Source organism: Chrysochloris asiatica, unplaced genomic scaffold, assembly GCF_000296735.1.
Source record: "Chrysochloris asiatica unplaced genomic scaffold, ChrAsi1.0 scaffold00205, whole genome shotgun sequence".
Lineage (NCBI taxonomy): Eukaryota > Metazoa > Chordata > Mammalia > Afrosoricida > Chrysochloridae > Chrysochloris > Chrysochloris asiatica.
In genome coordinates, this window is record NW_006408723.1 from 3,966,636 (window position 1) to 3,978,705 (window position 12,070).

Genomic DNA, 12,070 nt, shown 5'->3' on the forward strand with positions numbered 1-12,070 from the left:
TCTTCAGTTGATGGGCACTTTGGCTGTCTCCATCTTTTTGCTATTGTAAATAGTGCTGCTATGAACATTGGTGTGCATATATCTTCTCGTGTTGTGGCTCATTTTTCTTGTGGGTAAATACCAAGTAGAGGAATTGCTGTATCATAAGGTATTTCTATTTTCAACCGTCTGAGGAAACGCCAAATTGCTTTCCAGAGAGGTTGAACCATTTTTCAGTCCAACCAGCAATGCAGGAGTGACCCAGTCTCGCCACATCCTCGCCAGAATTTATCGTCCTCTACACTTTTGCTCTTTGCTGGTATTGTTGGTGTGAGATGATATCTCATTGTTGTTTTGATTTTCATCTCTCTAATGGTTAGTGATCGTGAACATTTCTTCATATATTTGTTGGCTGCCCAGATCTCTTCCTAAGTGAAGTGTCTGTTCATGTCCTGTGCCCACTTTTTAATTGGGTTATTTGTCTTTTTCTTGTAGAGGTGTTGTAGGGAGCTGTGATTTTTTTATGGAAGACTTTCCACAGGCATTGCACTCATAGGGTTTCTCTCCAGTATGGATTTTTCTATGTCTATTTAAGTGTGACTTCTGGATAAAGGTCTTCCCACATTCAGTACAAATATAGGATTTCTCTCCTGTATGAATTCTCTGGTGCATAATTAGTGTTGATTTTCTTGCAAAGGCTTTCCCACAATCTCTGCACTCATAATGTCTTTCTCCAGTATGAGACTGTTGATGTATATGAAGACCTGACTTCCGAGTGAAGGCTTTTCCACAGTCACTACATGTATAGGGTTTCTCTCGAGTGTGAATTTTCTGGTGTGTAAAGAGATTTGATCTGTCAGTGCCCTTTCCACACTGACTGCATACATAGGATTTCTCTCTAGTATGAATGTGTTGATGCACGTGGAATTGTGATTTCTTAGGAAAGGATTTCCCACAGTTACTACATTCATAAGGTTTCTCTCCAGTATGAATTATCTCATGTATAATAAAATGTGACCTCTGGAAGAAGGTCTTCCCACATTCAGTACAAACATAGGGTTTCTCTCCTTTATGAATTCTCTGATGCATACTTAGTGTGGATTTCTGGATGAAGGCTTTCCCACATTCACTGCACTCATAGTGCCTCCCTCCAGTATGACATTTCTGATGTACCCTGAGCCGTGATTTCCAGGTGAATGATTTTCCACAGTCACTGCATCTATAAGGTTTTTCTTCTGTATGGATTTTTTTGTGTTTAATGAGATTTGACCTGTTAGTAAAGGCCTTCCCACATTCTGTACATATATAGGGTCTCTCCCCAGTATGAACTTTCTGATGTATAATGAGATTTGTTTTGTGGGTAAAGACCTTCCCACATTCTGAACACATAAAGGAATTTTCTCCTGTGTGAATTCGCTGATGCACATGAAGTTGAGATTTCTTAGTAAAAGATTTCCTACTGTCAATGCAATCATAGGGTTTCTCTCCAGTATGAATTCTCTCATGTGCAATAAAATATGACTTCCGGGTAAAGGCCTTCCCGCATTCAGTACATACATAAGGTTTTTCTACTGTATGAACTTTTTGATGCATACTTAGTGTTGATTTCCTTGTGAAAGCTTTTCCACATTCAGTACATTCAAAGTGTTTCTCTCCTATATAAACGTTTTTGTGTATATGGAGTTCTGAATTCTGAGAAATTTCCCCATGTTCGCTGTATTTATAGGGTTTTTCTCCAAGGTTAAAACTCTGAAATTTGAACATATCAGACTTACGGGTAAAAGTTTCCATATATTCATTGCATTTATAGTGATTCTTGTCAGCATGTGTTTTCTGATGGTTTGACTTCAAGGAAAATTCCCTCCAATGTTCAATGTCTATGTAGGGTTTGTCTCTCGTATAAACACTCTGAATTATACCAAGTTGAGGCTGCTGAGTGCCAATTATCTCACATTTGCTACACTCATGTTTTTCTTCAGTTTTGATAGACAAAAACATGCAATTTCTTCAGTTTTGATAGACAAAAACATGCAATTTCAAAGTGGAAACTTTTATGTAGTCAGAACAGAGGTTCTCCTCAGTATAAATTTTCTGATTATGAATGACAACTTGCATTTGACTCTCAAGTTTCTTGTGCTGACTACATTCACAAACATTAATTTCTGTATGAGAATTCACATGAGTCAAATTGCCACCATCTATGATAATCTTATCAAGATTTTCTGTTGCATTGGTTCTATTATGATTATTTAAGTTTACAGTAGACTTTACACTCTTTTCAAATAAGCCATAGTTGTGGAGTATTTCTCGTGAAGGACCGAGGTATGAATTTAAATGAACCATATCTTTTATATCCTTATATTCATAGTGCCTCTCATTACATAATGTTTTCCTACTGATGAAGGCAACATAACTTAAATGTCTGTTTTGATTTTCCTCATATCTACCTATCCATTCATCATGTTGCCACAATTCTTCTAAAATGGAATACAATGAGTTATCTTCTGTGAGTGGATTAGTTCTCTCCAACTGGAACAAAACTTCAGAAATTCCCTTTGTGAAGTTTCAAATCCAATATCCCCAACTAAAAAGGAAAAAAAAAAAAAACATAAAAAAAACAACAGATAAAATTGACACACAGAACAGCTAACTGCTAACGCACAGAACAGCAGAAGAAATTAGACATAGTTGATTAACATCGAGAGACTGAAAGTGCTATACATAACTATAATCAATACAGATAAATGAAACCATATATTTATGTAGGCTATACATACAAAATAGAATCCTGGTATGGCTCTGTAGGAGAAGCAATGAACTTCCAACCACAAGGATGGTGGTTCAAACCCATCAGCTGCTCCTTGGAAACCCTATACAGGGTCGCTACGAGTCAGAACGCACTCAATGGTACTTAACAACAACAATATATACTAAAAAGAAGCCCTAGTGGTGTTGTATATTATGCATTGGGCTGTGGTTCTGTTGTTCGAATCTACCAGCTGTTCCATGGAGAATAAAGAGGTTTTCTGCTTTCATAGAGCAAAAACTCTATACAGAGTTGCTATGAGTCATAACCAACTCGACATAACATATGCTAGAAACATATATAATACAATGAATACTTTTATTACACTTACTACATGATAAATAATAATTTAGAGGTGCCAGAAATTGTTCTAAATTCATTCAACATTATCACAGCACTGTCTTTCTGTTGGTACTTCCCCCACATTTTACTTATGAGTAAACTGAACCACAGAGGAGCTAAATAATTTGCCCAAATCAATGTCTAATAGTTGGGGGATAAGAGATTCAAACACAAGCAAATCAATTTCACTTACATTACATAGTGAGTAAGGTATCAGAAGAATAAAGTAACAAAGTGTGTGGCTTCAAAGTATTTGAGTCTAGATCCTTATTCACTTTCATCTTTTAATCCTCACTAATCAGCTTTTCCCCATTGACCACTGTGTTCCAAATACAAATTTGTATAGCTCTAGTTTAGACATACTGACTTAGACAAACAGTAAGTGATGTCTGTGATTCAATTTTTATCTCTGAGTGCAGAAGAACATATTTAGAAAGTATTTAACAAGAGTAAGGGCCAGTCATCTGAAGCAAAGACTGAAAGCTGTTATACTGCGTTGAATTATGTCCCAATTTACTCCCAGTGAGTAAAAAATTTATCTTTACAACAAGAATTTGGTCTGTGTTCTTGGCTTCTGAGAGACAACCTCTAAGAACAGTGATTGAAGTGTCTGATGAGGGATCTAGATCACAACTTACCTAATAGGTATGGGTGAGACCAGAAAGACCTAACTCATGTTATGAGTTGACCTCAGAGGTGGGGGTCATGACTCAATCAATCATGCCTACATAGTAACTTCCCAGTAAAGACTCTGAAAATGGAATCTCCAAGTCCAGTTGGTGAAATACATGGATATGTGTGGGAAGGTAGTGCACCACTTTTTACTGCTGTTGTTAGGTGCCGTCGAGTCAGTTCTGACTCATAGTGACCCAATGCACAACAGAATTAAACACTGCCTGATCTGTGCCACCCTCACAATTGTTGGAATGTTTGAACCCAAATTGCTGCTGTCACTGTGCCAATCCATCTTGTTGGGGATCTCTGTCTTTTTCTCTGACCCTCCACTTTACTAAGCATGATGTCATTCTCTAGGGACTGGTTCCTCCTGATAATATGTCCGAAGTATGAGAGTCTATGTCTTAACATCCTGGTTTCTAAAGGGCATTCTGGCTGTACTTCTTTTCTAACATAGATGTGATTGTTCTAGCAGTCCATGGTACTTTTAATATTCTTCTCCAATGCTAAAACTCAAATGCATCAATTCTTCTTCGGTCTTCCTTATTTATTATCCAACTTTCACATTCATATGAGGCTATTGAAAATACCAAGGCTTGGGTTTGTTGTTGTTAAGTGCCATTAAGTCAGTTCCAACCCATAGCGACCCTGTATAGGGTTTCCAAGGAGCAGCTGGTGAGCCTGGCCGCCAATCTTGCAGTTCAAATGGCTTTGTAGTCTGGCACATTAACCCACAGTGCCACACCAGGACTCCAAGGCATGGGTTGTTGTTGTTGTTAAGTGCCATCAAGTCGTTTCTGACCCATAGCGACCCTGTATAGGGTTTCCGAGGAGCAGCTGGTGAGCTTGAACCACCAACCTTGCGGTTCAAACAGCTTTACAGTCTGGCACATTAACCCACGGTAGGCACACCTTATTCCTTCAACTCACATCTTTGCTCTTGAACTATTTAAAGAGGTCTTATGCAGCAGATTTGCCCAATTATATACATCAGGACTTCTTGACTGCTTGTCCATGAGTGTTGAAAATGGTTCCAAGCAAAGTGAAGTCTCGGACATCTTTAATCTTTTCTCCATTTATCATGATGCTATTTATTGGTTAGGACTTTGCTTTCTTTGCACTGAAGTGCAATCTATACTAAAGGCTTTGAATTTTATCAGTAAAAATTTTAAGTCCTTTTTGCTTTCAGAAATCAAGGGTGTACTGCATATAGCAGGTTCTTAATGAGTCATCCTCCAATTCTGATGGCACGTTCTTATTCATATAATCCAGCTTCTTGGAGCATTTGCTCGGCATACAGATTGACTAAGTGTGGTGAAAAAATACAGTGCTGACTCACACATTTCCTGATTTTAAATCTTTCAGTGTCCTCTTGTTCTGTTCAAAAGACTGCCTCTTCATCTGTGTACAGGTTATTTAGAGCACAATTAGGTGTTCTGAGATACTTATTCTTTGCAAGGCTATCCATAGCTTGTCATGATCCACACAGTCAATAAAGCACAGATAAACAACTTTCTGGTATCCTCTGCTTAAAGCCAAGATCCACCTGATGTCAGCAATGATAGTCCTCATTCATCCTTGTGTGAATCTGGCTTGAACCTGGGAGTTCCCTGTCATGTACTGTTGCAGCAATTTGTGAATTATCGTTAGCAAGATTTTATTTGCATGTAATATCAATGATATTTTTCTATGACTTTGGCATTCTGTTGGGTCATGTCTCTTTGGAATGGGTACAAATATGGATCTTTTCCAATCAGTTGTCCAAATTTCCTGGCATAGATGAGTGCATGCCTCAGTTTATTGAAAGATTACAATTTGCATTCCATCAATTCCCAGAGCCTTGTTCTTTGCCAATGCCTTCAGTGCACCACGGACTTCTTACTTTAGTACTACTGGCTTTTGATCATATGCTACTTCTTGAAATCATTGAACATTGACCATTTCTTTTTGGTACAGTGACTTCCATCTTCTTTTGATGCTTTCTGCATCGTTCAACATTTTGCCCATAAAATCCCTCAACATTGTAAGTCAAGATTTGAATTTTTTCTTCAGTTCATTCAACTTGAGAAATGCTGAGCATGCTCTTTCCTTTGGGTTTTCTAACTCTAGGTTTCTGCACACTTCACTATAATACTTGACTCTGTCGTCTCGAGCTGCCCTTTGAAATTTTCTATTCAGCTCTTCTACATCCTCAGTTCTTCCATTTGCTATAGCATGTCTGCATGGGAGAGCGAGTTTCAGAGTCTCTTCTTATATCCATTTTGGTGTTTACCTTCTTTCTTGTTTTGTTAATGACCTTTTGCTTTCTTCCTGTATGATGTTCTTGATATCATCCCACAACTCTTCTTGTCTTTGGTCATTAGTGTGTAATGAATCAAATTTGTTCTTTTTTAAAGGTGTTTCAAAAATTATTTTTATTGCTACAATCCAAAGAGGACATAGGAAGAAAATGCTAGTTATCTAAAAACTGATTCACCTCTTTGATGGAGGCATCAAGACCCTCAAACCTAGTTCAAAGTTGCACTCACTAGAACTCTCACAGCTACTGTTTAGTATGACCAGAAATGCTGACAAATATGTACATTCCATCAATCCAGGGATGTGTGGGTTTAAAATAAATTTTCCTTATTGCAAGTGTCCTATTCTTAAAGATACTAGAAGATGAGAATGACCATACACACACTAAGATTAGAAGTTTAGTCATTAGAGTAACTAACAAATGTCTAGTTCGTTCTTGGATACATCAGGTTTCACAATACATTAAGAGACTCCACATTTTGTGAAAAGTCAACAGGCATTTGAGATCTAGTTTACGATAAAGTGCAGCCACAGGCCAACCAACTGCCTAGCTAATATGTTGTTAAGTGCTATCGAGTCGTCTTTGATCCATAGCGACCCTGTATAAGGTTTCCAAGGAGCAGCTGGTGAGTTTGAACTGCTGACCTTGCAATTCAAACAACTTTGCAGCTGGCGCATTAACCCACAGTACCACATCAGTACTCCTCTAATATGTTGTTGTTGTTAAGTGCCGTAGAGCCAGTTCCGACCCATAGCGACCCTGAACAGGGTTTCCGAGGCTGTGAATCTTTAAGGGAGCAGAAAGCATCATCTTTCTCCCGTGGAGCAGCTGGTAGTTTCGAACTGCTGACCCTGTGGTTCACAGCCCAATTCGTAACCACTACACTACCAGAGCTCCTTACTAATATAGTCAGTGCAAAATTCAAATGGATAAATCAGAACTTCCACAAGGGTGGCTATGCTGCAAAATATAAATGCAACTCAAAAACAGGAGGTAAAGTGTATTTACAAAAGTTTGTTTAATAATATGACTAGAGAAAAGTTAAGTACTTCCCAAGCAACCCCCCCCACACACACACCCTGCAAAACAAACAACAATAAAATCTGAAAATCACCTTGAAAGCCAAGATATGGTGAAAAGAGAGTGCTTGTTCCAGATAGATGACTTCAACATAATTTACAAGGTAGATTTATTTAATATTAGTAAAAGTCACAAATAGGAAAAAGTTTATTGGCTGGCATTTGAGATGTGTGCATTCCAAATTTCTACTAATACCTTAAGAAAAAAAATAACCAAGCACATTTTTGCTTCTAATTTTGAATCTTCCAGTAAGAGTTTGATGAAATTAACAAGGAGATTAAAACCTAGCAAAACTCAGTCAAAAAAACTTTGTCTTGTTTTTTTCCTAATCAACTTGAATTTGAATCCCAGTTAACTGAGGACAACATGATGGTCAAAGATGGATTTTCACTGCTGTTGAATTTGAAGCTTCCACAGTGCTGCTAGGCATGGTCTACTTTGTTCAGCACACTGGCTTGACTGTGGGAGTGGGCCAGCATATCACAATCATTTGCAATAGGTTGGTGATCCCCAACATCATCATCACTCTGTATCAACTGTGAGTGTCCAAAGAGGTATCTCTTCAGTATGGGCTCAACCAGAGTAAGATAAGCCATGTACAGAAGTAGTAGGCCCAAATGGAGAGAGAAATTATAATTTATCTTTATAACAGAACTTCTTTCCTTATATTTGCATTCACAGCACAGACAGTATGCTTCTACGTCAGGCCCTTGCATACGCATGGGCTCGACAACATGAAGGCAATCACAATCTTTATGGGATATGTTCTTATAAATATGCCCAGAATTATTTTTAAAAGGACAAATTCATTTACAATGGACATCCTTGAAATTCTTGGTGGCAGAACAGAGAGCACCAGGCAGCACAGGCTGAGTATTGAGCCAAGCTAAAGAGGCTTCCCCACAGGATTGCCATTGCAGATAGGCCCAGCCATCCCCACAGCCTTCCCCACAGCCCGGGGCCCCAAGACCTGCTCCCAGATCAGAATCTGACTCCAGCATCTCAAATCTGTTTTTGAGATGATCTCTAAATTCAGGTGGGATATGTTCAAGATCAAATTTTGGCTTTCATGGGCTTGTTTAAATTTTCTTTAGCTTCAGCCTTAACTTGCATATGAGTAATTGATAATCTGATCAACAGTCTGCCCTGGACTTGTTTTGGCTGATGATAATGGAGTTTTTCCACCATCTCTTTCCACAGATGTAGTCAATTTGATTTCTGTGTATTACATCTGGTGAGGTTCACACATATAGACATCTCTTATGTTGTTTCAAAAGCTACTTGCAACGAATAAGTCATTGGTCTTGCAAAATTCTATCATGAGATCTCCAGCATCATTTCTATCACCAAGAACATATTTTCCAACTATGGATCCTTCTTGGTTTTCAACCTTTTCATCCCAACATGCCAGTAATTATCAATATATCTTGATTGCATGTTTGATTAATTTCAGACTGAAGAAGTTGGTAGAATTTTTCAATGTCACCACTGGCTTTAGTGTTTGGTGGGAAATTTTGAATAATACTAGAATTAACTCATCTTCCTTGTAGGCATATGGATATTATCCTATCAGACAGCATTATACTTTAAGATAAGTCTTGAAATGTTCTTTTTGACATCTGCTATCTGGAGCCCTGGTGTGGCGCTGTGGGTTAATGCGCCACACTGCAAAGCCATTTGAACTGCAAGGTTGGCAGATCAAGCTCACCAGCTGCTCCTCGGAAACCCTATACAGGGTCACTATGGGTCGGAACCAACTTGACGGCACTTCACAACAACAATGTTCAATCTGGAGTCCTGGTGTGGTGCTGTGGGCTAATGTTCAATCTGACATTCCCAGTATAGTAAACCATATAATTATAAGATTCAAAATGGCCAATGTCAATCCATTCCACTCACCAATGCCTAAGATTTCGATCTTTATGTGTTCCATTTCATTTCTGACAACTTACAATTTTCCTTTGTTCATACTTTGTGCATTCCATGTTCTGATTATTAATGTACATCTGCAGCTGTTTTTCCTCATTGAGTTGTATCCCATTAGCAAATGAAGGTCCTGAAAGCTTTACTCCATTCATGTCATTACGGTCAGTTCTACTCTGAGAAGGAGCTTTTTCCAGCCCTATTTTGAGTGCTTTCCAGCCTGAAGGGCTCATTTTCTAGCACTATATCTTAAAGTATTCTGGTACTCTTAATCATATTCAGTATTCTGGTGCTATCTGATAGTGTTCCGCTATTCATTATTCAGTGAGTAAATATTCGGATGTAGTCTGCTCTCCTTCTACCTAGTCTGTCTTAGTCTAGAAGCTTATCTGAAACCTTTCCACCGTGGATGATCCTGCTGGTATTTAAAATACCGGTGTCATTGCTTCCAGCATCACAACAACATGCAACCATTGATGACCTTTTTGGAATATGGGAACTCTGGATCCCAGACCTCACCCTATGTATCTCTCTTCATTGGCACTTTTTCTATAACAAAACTGGATCTATAAGTGTCTTAGTTATGTAGTGTCCCTATAACAGAAATATTACAAGTGGATGGCTTTAATCAATAGAAATTTATAATCTCACAATTTACAAGACAAGAAATCTTAATTCAGAGTCCTGGCTCTAGGGGAAAGCTTTCTCTCTTTGTAAGCTCTGGGGAAAGTTCCTTGTTTCCTTTCAGCATTTGAAGGTCTAGCATTCCTTGGAAATCTCCATGTGTGGCATCAGTCTTCCCCTGGATCTAGGAGTTTCACAATGCTGAGACTCCATGTTCAAAAGATTCACGCTACTCTTTGCTCCTCTTTCTTTCTCCACTAATTTCTCTCACCTTTTATATTTGTAAAATGAAAGATATTACAGGTCTCACCCATGAGGAAACGTCCTTTCAACTGACTGGCTGAAGAGATTGTCACTTAACAACAACAATCTCTAAATACAGATAATTATAAAGTCATACTTGCTTCTAACATGTTACAACTAACATGCATACAATGAAAATGCATTAATTCCATTATGTTGCTGTTGTTAAGTGCCATCAAGTTGTTTCTAACTCATAGTAACCCTGTATAGGGTTTCCAAGGAGTGGCTGGTGGGTTTGTACTGACAATTTTGTGGTTTGGAAGTCCAATGTTTACCATACAGTGCCATGCCAGGAATCCAGCTCCATTATGTTATGGTTGCCAAGGGCCATCAAGTCAGTTTCGCAACTCTGTATAGGGTTTCTGAAGAGGGGCTAGTGAGTTTGAACCTCTGACCTTGCAGTTCAAACCGACTTTGCAGTCCATTGCTTATCCTACACCACCACACCAGGACTCCATAAGATTATCCCCAAAGTCTTCCCAAGTCTAAATTTCAACCTGGGACCAAATATTCCTTCAAATGTGACTCTAGAATAAAATTTATCTGCTCCCAAATACAATGGTGAAACAGGCAAAAAGTAGACATTTCCATTAAAAATGGGAGCAACTGATGATCCCACTCTCAGAAACCCAGAGGTTATGGTATCATCTTTTGAGAGCTCAGAGGTCATGGCACTACCTTTTGAGCTTAAGGCAGCTCTGTTTCCCATGCTCCATGTCTTTCTACTTTCTGCTTCCTGGTTCCTTGAAGTCTTTGAAAACTTCAATATTTTTTCTGTTTATCATGTTATTTATTAGACCAATAGTGAAAATTTTAATTTTCTTTACATTGAAGTGTAAAGCATACTGAAGACTGTAGTCTTTATCAGTATTTTAAGTCCTTTTCCCTTCCTGCAAGCAAGGTTGAGTCATCTGCATGTCATTCACAGGTTATTAATGAGTCTTCCTCCAACCCTAATGCCACATTCTTCTTCATATAATCTAGCTTCTTGGATTCTTTTCTTACTATACAAACTGATTAAGTATGGTAAAAGGATGCAATCCTGATGCACACCTTTCCTGATTTTGAACCATCAGTATCCTCTTGCTATATGTATAGGTTCCTTATGAACACCAGTGTTATCCAAAATTTGTTAAGATCCACGTAGTCAAATGCAAAGTCAGTAATGCACAAGTAAACATCTTTCTGAAAGCAGAGAACTCTGCTTTCAAGCAAGATCCATCTGACTACAGCAATGATATCACTAATTCAACATCGTCTTATGCATTTGATTTGAATTTCTGGCAGTTCCCTGTCCATGTACTGTTGTAACCATTTTTTAATTATCTAAAGCAAAATAAAATGAGATGGATTGGCAAAGTGGCAGCATCAGTGGGCTCAAGCATGGCAACGATAGTGAGGTTGGCCCAGGATCAGGCAGTGTTTTGTTCTGCTGTGCATAAGGTCGCTATGAGTCAGTACTCACTCAATGGCACCTAACAACAACAACAAAGCCAAATTTTACTTGTATGTGATGTTAATGATATTGTTTGATGATTTCTTCATTCTGTTGGGTCACCTCTCTATAGAATGGGAACAAATATGGATCTCTTTCAATTGGTTGGTCAGACAGCTGTCTTCCAAATTCCTTGGCATAGATGAGTGAGCACCAGTTTGTTGAACGATTTCAATTTGTAAATTTGTATTCCATCAATCCCTGAAGCCTTGTTTTTCACTAGTGCAGCTTGGAGTTCTTCTTTCAGTACCATTGATTCTTAATCATATGGTAACTCTTTATGCATTCCATTTCATTACTGGTGATTGGAATGCAAAGGTTGGGAGCAAAGAGGAAGGACCAGTTGGAGGAGAATACTAAAAGTGCCATGCACTGCCAAAAAACCAATAGATCTATTTTGGAAGAAGTGCAGCCAGAGTGCTCTTTGGAGGCCAAGATGGCTAAACTTCATCTCTCATACTTTGGACATATTGTCAGGAGGGAACAGTCGCTGGAGAAGGATGTCATGCTGGCTAAGATGGAGGGTCAGTGAAAAAGAGGAAGA

General features: G+C 38.5%; 1 protein-coding gene and 1 pseudogene across 1 annotated transcript in view; both read right to left on the reverse strand.

The window, feature by feature from the left end:
* Positions 1–12,070, reverse strand: part of LOC102820965 (zinc finger protein 484-like) — a 48,954-nt gene that overhangs the window by 12,688 nt on the left and 24,196 nt on the right. Inside the window, 2 exon segments of the mRNA XM_006872592.1 lie at positions 507–2,534; positions 2,537–2,563. Coding sequence (XP_006872654.1) covers positions 507–2,534; positions 2,537–2,563 — 2,055 coding nt within the window.
* On the reverse strand, positions 7,533–8,096 carry LOC102811824 (annotated as a pseudogene).